Genomic DNA, 16,418 nt, shown 5'->3' with positions numbered 1-16,418 from the left:
TACTAAATATTTTATTGGGACCCCTGCCTAAGCAACTGGCAATATATACTCGTACTTAGACAAAGGCAATATTTGAGAGCAAAAATAAATAAATCCAGTTGAAGCAACCATATTTATGCAAGTAGTAGTACATTATGGGCCACCAAAGGATTACAATAAGTGTTCAGTTATATTAATAGCGGCGTAGTCAAGAGATTTTGTACATGACTACGTTAAGATTACCGAAAGGGTCACGCTGGTAGGATAAAATGTTTCTTGGCAACCACTTCGGAGATCTGGGCTTAGAAGACGAAGAGCTTGCATTTCATTGTATATCTGAATGTGCACGCTTTGTCGAATCAGCCATATTTACCTTATGGTCCTTATCTCATGGAAATCACCCTAGTTGTTCTTATTCCCTTTACTAAAGCTACACTGTTTAACCGAGTTTAAGAAGCATAGTTGGTGCAATACACAGTGGAGTGGTTTATAAATCCAAAACTTACGCGAACTCCTCAACTTCGTCTTGCAAGGCAAGAGGAAGGCTTATCCCCGAGCTGCAATTGAAAAAGTGTCACAGAGCCTGCGGCCGAAAAGATACTTTTATGTTGAAAATAATCAAGCTCTTTCATCTCAAAACTAAATAAAATGCACATATCGTATAGCAATCTCTCAATGGAAGCCCAAGCATAAACAATTGTTGGAGATGTGATACATTATCTTCTAATTTTGCCTTATAAGAGATTTATAGGTTTTATTAATACATTTTCTGAAAACTCGCTGGAGTTATGAAAACAATTAAATGATACCAAAGTCATTCATTTCTTATCCTGTAAAATAATTGAAAAATCAACTAAGAGACAGTTTTTGTTGGTTCATCTATTAGTAATGTTATCGTATAAACCACAAGAGTTCTCAATCATATTCAAGTTTATTCGATTAAGTATTCTAAAAACCTAGAATTTCTTCAAAAATTTGATGTTCTTCCGCCCTCAGGTTACACCGGTAACGCTTTCAGCTACTGTCATACCATTGGCTGCCGTTCAGATGAGGAATGTCCCGCGACTGAAGCATGCATCAATAAGCAATGCACCGATCCTTGTCCATATACACAATGCGGCACGAATGCCATTTGTCGTGCAGATTATAGCCATAAAGCGCGCTGCCATTGCCCAGAGGGTTATCGCGGCAATCCTTTGTTGCGCTGCGAGCGGCCGGAATGTTCACGCGATGACGAATGCGCCTTCAATTTGGCTTGCAAAAACGAACGTTGTGAGGATCCATGCAATTGTGGAGTTGGTGCCCAATGCCGTGTCGACAATCATCTCGCATTATGTCGCTGCCCACCAGGTTATAGTGGCAATCCGCTGGTTAGCTGTGTGCTCGAAGAACCTAAGGTGGCACCACAATGTACTATGGATGGCGACTGTACCAGCAAATTGGCCTGCTTCAACGGCGAATGCAAGAACCCATGCGCTGTAACGCAGCCATGTGGCGTGAATGCTATTTGTTCGGTGGTGGACACATTGCCGTTGCGTACAATGATATGCCAGTGTGAACCCGGCTATGTGGGTGATGCAGATGTGGGCTGTCGTAAAGGTAAGTTAGTAAAGTGATTAAAAAACTGCAGCAAATTTTAAGAGCATATTTTATTGAGTCTCTGTCTCATTTCAGCATAAATTTATTAATGAGTTAAAAATGTTTTTTTTTCATATTGTAAATATATATGTATATATAAGTTGACAAATTGCAAAAACGCATTTTAGTCAACTGATTAACTTTTGTTATCAACACTTCTGTACAGCTACACACAATTATGGAAGCACAACACAGATATTATGTCCACTTATTTCCTTTTTAACACAATTATCTCTTAATTACATGAGTACTGATTCAAATTTTTGACTCTAGAACCCGCACGAGATCACGGCTGCCAATCCAACAGCGAATGCCAGGACACTGAAGCCTGTCGAAATGGTGTGTGTGTGAATCCTTGCATTGATGGTTCGCCTTGCGCCCATACCGCCGAGTGCTTGGCTCAACGACATCGCGCCGTCTGTAGTTGTCCACAGGGTACACAGGGTGATCCGTTCATCAACTGTTACCAACCACGTAAGTCCAGTCATAAATTACTGTTCTCAACATAACAACTAATTATCCTGTATTCTCATACAGCTCAAATTACTGCCGGCTGCACACACGATTCAGAATGCTCGCCTACAACGGCTTGCATCAATCAACGTTGTCAAGATCCTTGCGCAGAGGCAAATCCATGCGCTGGCAATGCAGAGTGCCGTGTGCGCAATTCGCGTCCAATATGCTCGTGTCCTGTTGGCTGGGGTGGCGATCCTCAAGTTCAATGTTACAAACGTAAGTCCTGAGTTTCATTCATTATGACTGTGCTTATAAATCCAAATATATGCTTTCCAATACAGCGGAATGTAAGATAAACCCCGACTGTCCGTACGACAAGGCCTGTATCAATGAGAATTGCGTCAACCCGTGTAACTACGGTGAAGTACGTTGTGGAACTGAAGCTCAATGCGTGCCACAAAATCATCAAGCCGTCTGCGTATGCCCACGGGGCACTCAAGGTAATCCATTTGTCTCTTGCATCACAGGTCACTGCCAATACAACGAGGATTGCGCTGATCACGAAGCTTGCGATCGCCTGAATCGTATTTGCCGTCCGGTTTGCGATGAGGATACCTGCGCTCTGAATGCCATTTGCACGGGTAGACGTCATCAGCCGCAATGTGAATGCCGCCCAGGTTATAGTGGGAACGCGTTCGTGCAGTGCGATGTTCCACGTGAGCCCCCCACTAAGGTACAGCCGGAGTGCACGCAAGATGCGGACTGTCCATCACAATTGGCTTGTATAAATCAGCATTGTGCAAATCCATGTACCACTCCACATGTTTGCACGCCACAACAGACCTGCCATGTTCTGGATACTTTACCATTACGTACAATGATCTGCAAGTGCCCAAGCGATACGATTACCGACAACTCGGGCAATTGTATCCCGATCAAGCATGAAGTAGTCAGCGGCTGCCAGAGCAACGATGAATGTGCCAACACTGAAATCTGTCAACGAGGTGTTTGTACTGACGCTTGCCGCTTGGAGCGCTGCGGTGTTAATGCACAATGTCGCTCTCGTGATCATTACGCGGAATGTACGTGCGCCCGTGGTTATGAGGGCAATCCCCGCTTAGAATGCCAATTGATTGTACACGAACAGCCGAAAACACCAGCAGCAGAATGCACGAAGAACGATGATTGTCCAAATGATAAGACTTGTAAGAATGAACGCTGCATTAATCCTTGTGTTGAGGATCCTTGCGGGCAAGGTGCCTACTGTCATGTGCAAAACAGAGAAGCTGTATGCCGTTGCCCGCCTGGCTTTACCGGCGATGCCCACACCGGTTGTGTGCCGCGTAAGTATAATATTCTAGCTTTATTCACATTTATTCTACCAACTGGAAGCTCTAATGTGTATGCTCCTTGCGTATTCCACAGCACCAGACGTATCTACAATTGGCTGCAAATCTAATTCCGACTGTTCGCTCAGCGAATCATGTGTCAACGAGCGTTGCGTCAATCCTTGTAATTGCGGTCTGAATGCTGAGTGCATTGTACGCAATCATCACCCAGTATGCTACTGTCAACCTGGCTATTCTGGCAATGCACAATTTGGTTGTATACAAATTGGTTGCCAATCGGACGATGAATGTTCTTCGGATCAACAATGTGTAAATCGTGAATGTGTTAATCCTTGCTTAATCAGTGATCCATGCGCGCTCAATGCTGAATGCTTTGGCCGCAATCATCGCGCCTCTTGCCGCTGCCCCGCTGGCTTAGAAGGTGATCCATTCCAACGTTGCTTGCGCGTCGAATGCCACTCCGACTATGACTGCGCCACGAATCAAGCATGTGTACGCAATCAATGCGTGAATCCATGCCAGGATAGTCCATGCGCACAAAATGCAATCTGCCAAGCACTGCAACATAGGGCTGTCTGTCGCTGTCCCGAGTCAATGCCGCTAGGAAACCCGTACTCTTATTGTGAACGTCGTCCTGTGGAACCTGTCTGCCGCGATGACGGCGATTGTCCGAGCCGATTGGCCTGTATCGACAACAAGTGTCAGAATCCATGTGCCATACTCTCACCCTGCGCCAGCTCAGCACGGTGCAGCGTACTGGATAGCGTTCCTGTACGAACTATGGTGTGCGAATGTCCCGAATCGTATGTGCCCGATGCGCGCGGTGAGTGCAAACCAATTATACTCCAAAGCCCACCAGGATGCAGCACGGACGCAGATTGTTTGGAGCAGGAGGCGTGTATCAATCGACAATGTCGGAACCCATGCAACTGTGGTACTAACGCCATATGCCACGTACAGAATCATCGTGCAACCTGTTCTTGCCAGGACGGTTATGAAGGCAATCCTTACTCATTCTGCCGTACGATTGGCTGTCGCATCGACAGTGAATGCGACTCTGGTAAGGCGTGCATCAACGGCAACTGCATCAACCCTTGCTTAGTCAACGATCCTTGTGGCATAAACGCCGAATGCTATGTACAATCCAATCAAGCAATGTGCCGCTGCAGGAGCGGCTATCGTGGCAATGCTTATGAGCGCTGTCGTGTTATTGGATGTCTTACGAGCAACGACTGTCCCACAGATAAAATGTGCCAGAATGAGCAATGCGTAAATCCCTGCATCTATCATAATATATGCTCACCACGCGCCGAGTGTCGCGCGCAAAATCACTTGGCGGTATGTCGTTGTCCTGCTGGCTTCTTAGGTAACCCATATGTCGACTGCCGTCCCGAACCACAACCGGTGTGCAAGGTAGACACAGATTGCCCTGCAACATTGGCTTGCATAAACGATGAATGCGTCGATCCATGCCTTACACTGGAACCATGTAACAAGCCTGCACAATGCCAAGTAACGCCAACCACACCGGTGCGTACCATGATCTGCGTTTGTCCCGATGGCTACATAAGCAGCGGTAGTGGCACTTGTAAGCCAACAAAAACTATTGTGGATGTGGGCGGCTGTATAGCTGACTCTGACTGTGCCGTTGATAAATCCTGTGTCAATGGCATCTGTAGAGATCCTTGCAATTGTGGCTTGAATGCCGAATGCCGCATAAAGGACCATAAACCCGTCTGCACTTGTCGCCAAGGATATGAAGGCAACCCAGAATTTGAATGTTCTAAGACTGGTTGTGCCATCAACTCAGACTGTCCAGCAACGCATGCTTGTCGCAATCAGCTTTGCGTCCCCGCCTGCCAAGGAGAACAATGCGGCACAAATGCGGAATGTCTACCAGTTGATCATCGCGCCGTATGTGAATGCTTGCCAGGCTTCCGCGGAAACGCGCGCATCTCTTGTACACCACTGGGTTGTCGTGCTGACAATGAATGTCCGTCTGATAAGGCATGTTTAAATGGAAAGTGTGAGAACCCATGCGAAACAAAGGTGGTCTGTGCATATGATGAAATTTGTAAAGTCTATAATCATCGACCGGACTGCGCTTGCCCACCAGGTACTATTTCTCGCCGCAACGGCTGTGAGCCATTACGCGAAATACCAATTTGCAGCTACGATGGTGACTGCCCAAGTCAAACTGCCTGCATACGTGGTGAATGCGTCAATCCATGCAACGCAACACATCCGTGTGGTGTAAACGCTGACTGTCGTGTCTTGGATACAGTACCAGTACGTACAATGATATGTGAATGCTTTGAAGGCTACACTGGTAATGCGGCCGTACAATGCGATAAGCGGTCGTTGTGCGTTATCGAAAAAGGATTCGTACGTGATATAGATGGTCAGTGTGTGTGCCCACCAGGTACAGCTTTAGATGTCTACGAATATTGTGCACCCTGTCTACCCCAACAAGGTTTCAAGATTGATGAGAATGGACACTGTGTCTGCGCTCTAGAACGCGGCATGGTAATCGATGAGCGCGGACGCTGCATTTGCCCCACTGACCATGGCTACCGACTAACTCCTGCTGGCGAATGCATAGCCGAAGACCAACCTGGCTGCGAAACGAACGATGACTGCGCCGACAATCGTTACTGTAATACACATCCTAAGACCTGTGAGGATCCTTGTCTGCAAAAGGTGTGTGGCGTGAACGCCTTCTGTAACGCTATCAATCATCGTGCGCAATGTCAATGCATCACTGGTTATACCGGCAATCCTGAGCTTATCTGTAATCACACTAACTTCCGCACGGACTTCCCACGACCCGATATGTTGGTCAGCTGTCTGGCTGACGGCGTACAAGTCGAAATACACATCACCGAACCCGGCTTCAATGGTGTGCTCTACGTTAAAGGACACAGTAAGGATGAAGAATGTCGCCGTGTGGTAAATCTAGCTGGCGAAAGCGTACCACGCACGGAAATATTCCGTGTACATTTCGGTAGTTGTGGCATGCAAGCTGTGAAAGACATTGCTAGTTTCGTGTTGGTCATACAGAAACATCCAAAATTGGTCACTTACAAAGCACAAGCTTATAACATTAAATGCGTCTACCAGACTGGTGAAAAGAACGTAACGTTGGGCTTCAATGTGTCTATGCTGACTACAGCAGGCACTATCGCCAACACCGGACCGCCGCCAATCTGTCAAATGCGCATTATTACACATGAAGGTGAAGAGATTAATTCCGCGGAAATCGGTGACAATCTCAAATTACAAGTGGACGTAGAGCCAGCAAGTAAGTATTTAAGAGAGTGTATCTCTGAATTAAAATTAATGTTTTTCTAAATTTGTTTAGCAATTTATGGCGGTTTTGCACGTTCTTGTATTGCAAAAACGATGGAGGATAATGTAGAGAATGAATATATTGTAACCGATGAGAACGGTTGCGCTACAGATGCTTCAATCTTTGGCGAATGGGAGTACAACCCAGACACCAACAGCCTTATGGCCAACTTCAATGCTTTCAAATTCCCTTCGAGTGACAATATACGCTTCCAATGTAACATACGCGTCTGCTTTGGTAAATGTCAACCGGTTAATTGTCGCGGCTACAATGCTTTCGGGCGTAGAAGACGTCGCGCTATATTGGACAATTCCACGGATACAACAGCAGTGGCGACAAACACCGGCATGGAAGGACAATTACGTGAAGAGATAACAATTTCATCGAATGCCATACTGACATTTGAAAAACGCAGCGGCCCTGGCATCAGTGATGCGAATAGTAAGTGGAGAGCGCATGGAGAAGAAACGGATAAGTAGTAAATTAAAACAATTTTGGTTTATTTCTTACAGTCAAACCATCTGCTCAGCGTGTCGAGGACATTTGCGTCTCTATGGTGGGTCTGATAATAGCACTCGTTATCACAGCTTTGCTGGCATTGGTAGCAGTCGCTGTAGCCGTTTCCTGTTGGCTTATGGCTTATCGTCGGCGGCCCAAAACGCTGGCCCCGCTACCTCATCCACCAGAGTTCCCCAATCCGCTATTTGCGAATCCCGAAGCTGTGCCAGAGCCAACACCAGACTATCTATCATAAGCAGTGATGAACAACTAAATTTATTAGAACTAGTTTAGTTAAGAAATTATTGACGAAGAGAGAAATATAATTAATTTAGTAAAAGTAAATTTAAATTGAAGGATGAACATAAATATTTGAAAAGCCTGTGCAAAAAGTTAAAGCAAACAGTAAATTTGATATTTGCTGATATTTAAAAAAGATATTTGCAAAAGTGCAAAGAAAAACAAAAGCGGAAAAAATAGCCAAATAAATAACTTAAACAGGACGTGTCAAAATTTACGAAGATGCGAACGAGATTCGTATGAAAAAACCCCAAAAATGTGTATTATATAAAGTATAAGCGAATATTTCTCAACTGACCATAACATTCCTAAAATGCGTAGGCGTCAAGAACTACGCTCTCGTATTATAGCAAACATGAGAATTTCAAGTAGCTTTTTGAATTTTTCTTCAAAACAGTATATGCGAAAAATGCGAAAAAAAACATTTAAATGATTTAATCAAATTTGTACAGTTTTTATATTATTTTAGTTATGCAAATATTTTTTTACTAGTAGGACTCAATTTAAAAACTGAAGTAGTTAGAAAGAAAACTAAAACTATATTAAATAACTATGAACAACTGCCAAAGCTGTAACACTGCGTATGTTTATAGACAAACATATAGAAAAAGAAGCAAGAAGGCATTTACGCATAGTTGAAGAGAAAGGAAAAAAATCAGCATATAGATCAGATGCCGGGATATAAAGAAAAAAGCAAAAATAGAGATAAAAAATGCTACGAAAAATCGTATATCCTAAAGTAAAACAGAATTGGAGAAGCTACGAAAGAATTCTCGTCTAACAATAAAACTTCTTCATTAGTCGAAACACGCATACACACACACACGTATAAATATATACACACATAAACAATTACGCTACCACTGACGTATTAAAACTTGTTTTCCCTTATACAAAGAAAAGAAAAACAGGGCATGCGTGAAGAACTGTGTAGGTGGTGGGGCACTTCAACTTTAAATCTATCTATAAATGCACTTGTATTAAGAAAAAAACCCGCACCCATTTTAAGTAGATAGTTATATATGTACGTATGTAAAGATTTCCTATAATTTATATAAATGAAGAAACCAAGAAACTGCCTTGAGAGACGAAGAATTCAAAGAGCATTCATTGAACCCAATGAAAACGAACGATTCAAGAGATGTAATCCAGAGCAAAGACAAAGGCAGTGCAGATATGTGAAATTGATTTTAAAGGCACATAGAAAGTCAAATGGAATAAAAAGGAGGAGTAAAAATTAATGGCCTTATACATTTCCGAAAAGCACAGATACGAATTTTTTATGTATAGGCACCATGAACTATAGTAAAAATCATCAAAGCAAATCAAGCATTAGAGATGTTTATTTATTTTTAGTAAACAAATAAATAAAACAACCTTAAAATTGTAGAAAACACACTAGAAAACAACAACCTGGGGAAAATAAACATTACACGTTAATAAACGTAAAGAAAAGTAGAGTAGCCACAAAAAACCACTGGACTACCAAGAGTTTACTCCGACTGATATTTGTCTATACTCATCCAGCACTGTCTGCCTCTTGATTATACGCGTGTTTTTTTTTTTTTTTTTTGTAAATTATTAAAAATACAAAAGAGCCGAAGCACAAAACATTATAGCTGCCTAACTAATACTTGTTCTACTTTGTATTAAAAAATATTTTATTTTTGTTATTTTCTTCCTATCCAAAAAGCGACTAATGGAGGATTTGCTTAAATAATTTTAATATTATTATATGTATTTACTATTATTTAATTAACGCGTATTATTAACTTCTTTATTAAACAATTAACAATTTTAAGCAAAAGCGTGTTAGTCAAGTGCGTTATATTATACTTATTTTTTATTTCAAACAATTTTTTGTTCCTTGTTTTTTTTCAATGTTTTTTGTTTTGTTTTAATAATTTTAAACATTTTGTATGCTTGTTGTGATTGCGAAATATGTAAGCAGTGAGAATCAAATTTGAAGTAAATATAAAACACCGATATATGTGTGTGAACACTTTACTAAAATAATTTTTTAATTAAAAACGTGCGCACGTCTTTCCAGCCAATTCTGGCAATTCGCCGCAAATGTTAACAACTAAGCAGCGAAATTTTAGTTGTACGCTTTTCCGGCGAAGCTGCAAAAGATAAACCTTAAATAAATATTAAAAGTAAAACTAAAAAAAAATTTAATAAAAAGAACGAAACATACAAACAATCGAAATGTATAGTCACTACTTTAAGTTAAATTTTTACTTTCAACTAAATAAAATAATTACATAAAAACAACAAAAACACACACACCAACTACACCGAAAGGCACAACACAAGCAAAACAACATTTAATGCTTTAGAAAGATAATAAATAAATTTATCTTACAAAACTGTAAATAGAATTTAGAATTTTCACATTGTATAGGAATTTTAATTTTTTATAATTTCTTTCGTTCATAATGCCATTGCCAGGCAAAATCAGTTAAAAAGAGAGTTGCAGTAATTAGTGAAAGAAACACGTAAATATTATTTTATTTAATAAAACTGTTTCATAATTTTGTTTTCGAAAATTTTGACCGCCATATTTAAAAATTTACTTTTACAATAAAACCTTTTATTTTTCTTGCGTCTCAAAAACCATAGAAATGAAAAAGGCAATATTTTGCCTAAACTCAAAAAAACATTTTGCATTGGCAGCAAATATTTAATTTAAATATAGCAAGAAAAAAACAGACCGATTGTCAATAATAATGTTTGTATGTAAATTGTTAAAAACAATAGTTAAATTTTAATTATTAAAACGAATTGTATTAAAAAATGTTTGAAAGTAAAAAAACTTACTAATATTATATTGCTTAATGTAAACTAATAATAAAAATAAATATGAATACAATAAAAATAACAAAAGAACTTTTTAATGCAGATTGCCAATCGACGAAGCCCGAAGCAATCAACGGATAACTCATCGAACTTTTAATCATTACCTATTACTTTAGTAATATAGTGAATACCCGAACCTAAATCATATGCGTGTAGTTTCATCTCGTACATCCAGCTGCGTTTATTCGAATTCGTCAGTGCCTACACGACGGAGTTGTTTTGGTGTTGTATTTGAAAATGAGGGCATTTGGCGGCTTTTGTTTTGCTAGTTGATGTGCTGGCCCAATGCAGGCTGACTTTGTTTGCTGTACATTAGGCCGGGTCGATTTGTGGGGAGGCAAAAAAATCGCCCATTGCTCTGTGAAAATCATACTCTAGGGATCAAAATAAGGAACTTTGCCGAAGGAACCAAACCTCTAAAACGATTTCTGATGTCCCCCAATTTGGGTCGAACTTTTTAGTTTCTTTTCTCATGTAAAGGCCAAAAATGGTGATATTTTGAAATGATTGTATGGGGAACCCCCCAGGGGAGTTTCAGGGGGGCTGCCACTGGCATGGGTAGATCAGCCGTCTAAAGTTAGTGGGGGTCGGTCATACATTTGGACTCGATTGGAGCACTCTAAATGGGTCAAAGTGGGATTTTTCGTTCGACCCAAATTGGGGGACATCAGAATTCGTTTTAGAGGTATGGTTCCTTCTGCAAAGTTTCTTATTTTGATCCCTAGAATATGATTTTCACAGAGCAATGGGCGATTTTTTTGCCTCCCCACAAATCGACCCGGCCTAATGTCCAGGCACCTGTGGCCAAAATGCGGAGTGTCAGGTTGGGAATCATCTGCCAGTTTGCCAGTGTTGGAATGGTTATACAGGCAATCCATATAGTTTCTGCTCGCCTGTCAAGCAATGTAAGCAGAAATATCAACTTTCATTAACGCAGACACGTACAACTTTGACTTGTTCTTTTATTCTTAATGGAACCAATTTACGTTAACCCATGTCTACCATCACCCTGCGGCCCGAATGCGCAATGTCACGAAGTCAATCAACAGGCTGTTTGCTCTTGTTTACCCGAATTCATTGGGTCACTACCTGCTTGTCGTCCAGAATGCACAATTAATGCTGAGTGCTCGCTTACACAAGCTTGTATATATCGAAAGTGCGCCGATCCTTGTCCTGGCAGTTGTGGTCAGGATGCAGAATGTCGCTTCGCACTACGTACTGCATGCGCTATAGAACGGTATCAGACGACGCAATATGCATTATTGCTAGAAAGATACCAATGGATATTCATGCGATGGAGCTGTATCGCCTCTATGGAGTAAAAGGAGTGAAACCGCCGATAGCAGAAAAGGCGGTAGAAAGAACGCGATCGATGGTCGAACGGCAAAGAAGATGGGATGAGTCAGCCAAAGGCCGGTGGACTTACAAACTCATACCGAACCTTTAAGGGTGGATGAATAGGAAGCATGGAGATATTGGCTACTACCTAACTCAGATACTCACCGGACACGGCTGCTTCCTTGAATATCTACATCGTTGCCAGCTGGCCGACAGCCCTTTTTTCCCGAGTTGCTCGAATACAGTCGAGAGAGCGTTTCAGTGAAGAACGAGCAATGTTGGCGAAGGCATTCGAACACCCGCCATCCCACGCAAGATTTGTCCAGGATATGTGCTCGACCATCACTAAATGGGACGCCGCAGAAACGTTCGCAGCTACAGTCGTGTCGAGACTCAACCGCATTGACTGGGAAAGGAAAGCCCAGAAACGACAGCAGCAGTTGCTACTGCAGCAACAACAGCGGCAGCAGCAGTAGAAGCAGAAAGATAGACTAAGTATTCAATACTAGTAAGATATTAAATTAATTAGGTAGCAAGACCAGCTAGATTATTTCTTATGTAATGTATGTAATGTACATCTTGTTATGTGGGGTAATGTGTGCAGCTCGGTAAGCCATCTACTTAGTAGTGCGGTAGCGGCTTTGAAATGCTGCAAGTTAATCTGCGTCACCGTCAAGGGACGGTAGCTATAGGAACCGTCCGAGCCAATCATTTGGGAAAGACGTGAAAACTGGCAAAGAAGAGACTCAGACGGTTCCCGTACCGTGAGCCCATGATATCAACACTGGCCACATCCACTCGCACCACTAGGGCAGCCCCTTCCTTTCCTTCCCGGTTTTTGCTGTTGATGTACGAGAGGAATCGCCAAAGCCTCATGCTGATGCCCGAATTCTGGGCACATAGGCAGGATAGGACAACCGCCGTAGACAGGTCTGGTTCCGGAATCCAGCAGATGGTCTTCCTGAGGGGTACATTCTCTTCGCTGTAGAATGCAAAGCGAGTGGTTCCCATGGGGTCACGTTATTGACCACGGTCCTGATCCACTCGAAGTTGGCCAAAGACGCGCACGTCACCCTTATGGTGCCGTCCTTTGTCTCATAGCCCTTTGCGTTGGCTTCAGGACCGGAGGCAATAACCCGACGTATCAGTCGACTTTTACAGTATTTGATTTCTGCATCCGACAGCTCATGGTCTGGCCCCAGCTTACCAATCAGAACCATCTCGCTATAGGATGGCTTGGCCGCACCCTTGAATGTACTTGGACGAAGGTCCAGCTCCCCATCCTCCACTGACGAAAATTTCGCCGGGCAGACAGCTTTGCTGGACTTTTTGTCGAGGCGCCGATAGGGGCGTGGCTCAGCAGAACCTTTTCCCGCTACATTGACTGTCGCTAAGACCGCGCTCGTACCTTGGGAGGTTGCGGTTCGGTCATTAGAGGCAGCTGCAGGGCAGGAAGGTATACTGCTTTCAGCCACCGTCCTTCTCCACTTATCTGGAGAGCGAGACAGCTTGGGTGCCGAGGATTCGCTAGCTTCCGTGGGTGTCACTTCCGTCGACCGAGGTCTTTTAGAAGACACAGACGTAGAAAAACTGGCAGATCCACATGAGGATTTTTTCCACATGAGCCTTGCCCGCCACTTTCTTCTCTCCCTCCTTGCCACGCTCTTCGATTTCCCAGCTTCTTTGGGAGGCCGTGCTGCCACCGAAGAGACTTCACAACTCAAGCCCTCCGAAACAGAGAAACGTTTTTCAGACTCTGAAGAAGAGGAGATTGCGATAGCAACCCCCGTCTCCTCCAGAAACCATATCCCTGCCGCCGAAGCGGGTGGATTGCCTCTTGTATGGATTCCACCTGGAGTAATATCCTTTGCTTTTTCCATTACCAAGGGTGGTTTTTATTCGGGACTCCTCCCTAGCCGGTTTGGTTAGCGGATGGCACCCTGATTCTATGCCAACTTTGAGTCATCACACGAGTGTTGAACCCACCCCAGGGAAGCCCACTCGTGTGATGTCAGGGCTCCCCTATCCACCACCTGGGACGCGCCCAATGGCGGTCACATAATTATAAAGTAAGATATAGCATTTAAACAGCCATTCATACTTCTATAACTGGATAAATAAGCTCTCATACCAACAGAGAAAATCATTCATTGGAATTTTACGTTCTCCAAACTTTGGTTGTTGAAGATGATTTGAGTTCTTTGTTGATAAATATGACTCTCCGTCATCAAGTCATCAGGTGTGAGCGATATAACTGGAATAACTCTGATTGGTCTTGAAGGGTGGAGAACTCATTACCAACACAAGCTATGTACAGTTTTTCAGACAAATTTTTTTACAATAAGGAAAATTGTTTTGCTATGTGTATGAATTCCTTGGATTCAGAAGATTAATTTGTTTAAAATTAAATGTACGTATAAACAGTTTCAAAAATATACACAACTATATTTTAGAATCACATGGCCAACAAAGTAAAATTATTTAAAGTTTTCGAAAATAACAATTTTTCCCATTCTAAAATGTCAATAAAGTATTTTTACCATTTCCTTTACAAAGTATTACTTCCTGTTGTCGGTTATTTTCAAGCCATGATAACGTTACAAACAAGTTTACTACAACTACCAGAATCAAAACTATCCATGCCAGTAAAGTGTATAAAGCTATCTATCATTTATTAACAAAATAAACCGTAAGCAAATTTTCTTTATACACTGTAAACATACTCGTTTGTGAAGCACAAAATGTCACCCAAAGTAAGTGGTAGCAAAATAGCGTAGTTGAGGAGAAAATTACTACGGAGAACAATTGGGACACTTAACTCAGTTGTTGGAGCACTTGAGTGATAACAGGTATCGTAAAATCTCTGAGACAAATGTCTGAGCGAAAAAAGTGACTGATATTTTAAACAACTACGGAGAGTAATCAAACCAAAAGTTAACAGCAGTAATGATAACAAAAGGTTGAGGTAAATGGAACGCAGTGAGGCGAGATCGGAAATGAAATGTACAATTACTGACACTTGTAACAACACCTATATACAAAACATAATGTCAATACGAATTAAAACCAGGCGTATGGATAATTAAAGATCAGTTGTGCCCTGGTTGACTCCCGCGCATGGCATACGGTGGTGAAGGGTCTGCGCGGGCATATAGGTACATACATATGTACATTACACTTATGTATCCACCTACATATGCAGATGTGAATACTCGTACTGATGGGGCTTGTGTAGTTAAAAATGTTCATAAGTAGCTAAATTTTACTATGTAAGCGGCAGCGGATTCATCATACTCGGGATAAACGATTAGGGCCGGTAAATATGTGCAATCACGTTATTCTTAATATTTTTCTGAAATATTTTAGCGAAAGTCTTAAAATATAATAAATTGTATAATTTCGATGGAAAAGCAGAACTGATTTATTTTTTTTGTATGGAGAGTGCTGCATCCTAATGTGCATATACATATACATATAGGACAAATTGAAAGGTTTATGCATTTAAATCTGTTTCGTTACCTTCGAAAAAGTCTCACTCTGATCAAGAAAATTTCTGTCAATGTTTTGCTCGAAACAGTTGTTAATCTCTATCTTCAGTGCATGCAGCAATTTACCTTCAACCTCTCCTACGGACTCGAAACGATGTCCAAGGTGTGCTTTGCGTGCGACTTCTATCTTTTTCCTACGATGAAACTACGTTAAAAGAAAAAGACATCAAGCACTCTTTCGAACAAAGGAAGATTCATATGGAGCGTTGTCAGAATAGATAAGAGCTATATGTGGTCGTCTGGTTTATTTTAAAAATTAAAAAAAAATTGAACAAAAATCAACTTTTTCCGAATACTATTGGTTTATTCAAATAAACAAGCATACCCATTATTTAACAACATTTCATTCACGTGACTGCCTCAGTTCGCTTCACAGTAGCACGTTCTGTTGATCCAGTTTTTCAAGATCTTCGTGACGACTTCTGAATCGTATAATAGATTTTTGGCATGATATCCATCCTTCACGGTATCCCATAAAAAATATCTAGTGGCGGCTTCAAGGTTATAACTGATAACACGATTACCGAACTTGGAACGCAAAAGAGCGATTGTGGAATAGCTGACATCAAAGATTTTCTATGCACCGATCACAAAAAATCGTTTATCATACCTCTGTAGCACTCACGGTTGACCGAAATGTGGCCACACATTTGCTTGCAAATCGAGGTACCTACAGTTTTATGGAGATATTTTTTTACCTCATCCTTTTCCTTTGGAACCGCACCGTCGAAAAAGCAAGTTTGTTTGGCCTACCATTGACGACGACGACCGGTGGTGTTACCGTGCCCGGAAAAGCTTTATAAACTAATTACTACAATAATAATAACCTCGACTTAAGTTCGTATCAAATATTTTAAAGTCAGTTGAGAACTGCGAACAAATTTCAAAGAAATGAAATTAAAAGAACTTAGGGCAATCATAGGAACTGATCATGTCTAATTGGAGACTTTTTTAGCAAATCATAGACGCTAAAAGCATACTGTTGCACAGTGGTGGCGTATAAGATAATTCGGTCTTTACTAAAAGAAAAACCAGCTTGTACGTTAAGATAAGGGAAAATATTCCAACGTGATGACTAACAGACTTTAGAAGCTTCAGGTTTAG

General features: G+C 41.6%; 1 protein-coding gene across 20 annotated transcripts in view; it reads left to right on the top strand.

Annotated features, from left to right (window-relative positions):
* The window catches only part of LOC128865361 (uncharacterized), a 243,725-nt gene extending 233,300 nt beyond the window's left edge, over nucleotides 1-10,425 (top strand). For all 20 annotated transcript variants that reach the window (XM_054105628.1, XM_054105639.1, XM_054105638.1 and 17 more), the window contains 7 exons: nucleotides 976-1,578; nucleotides 1,891-2,091; nucleotides 2,155-2,349; nucleotides 2,415-3,416; nucleotides 3,499-6,723; nucleotides 6,784-7,212; nucleotides 7,284-10,425. In XM_054105628.1, coding sequence (XP_053961603.1) covers nucleotides 976-1,578; nucleotides 1,891-2,091; nucleotides 2,155-2,349; nucleotides 2,415-3,416; nucleotides 3,499-6,723; nucleotides 6,784-7,212; nucleotides 7,284-7,525 — 5,897 coding nt within the window. In that variant the 3' untranslated portion in view covers nucleotides 7,526-10,425. The remainder of the gene's footprint in view (nucleotides 1-975; nucleotides 1,579-1,890; nucleotides 2,092-2,154; nucleotides 2,350-2,414; nucleotides 3,417-3,498; nucleotides 6,724-6,783; nucleotides 7,213-7,283) is intronic.
* The last annotated feature ends 5,993 nt before the right edge of the window (nucleotides 10,426-16,418 follow it).

This window comes from Anastrepha ludens, chromosome 5 (genome assembly GCF_028408465.1).
Source record: "Anastrepha ludens isolate Willacy chromosome 5, idAnaLude1.1, whole genome shotgun sequence".
NCBI lineage: Eukaryota > Metazoa > Arthropoda > Insecta > Diptera > Tephritidae > Anastrepha > Anastrepha ludens.
Note: the sequence above shows the minus strand (reverse complement) of the source record. Positions and strands in the feature narration are given on the sequence as shown.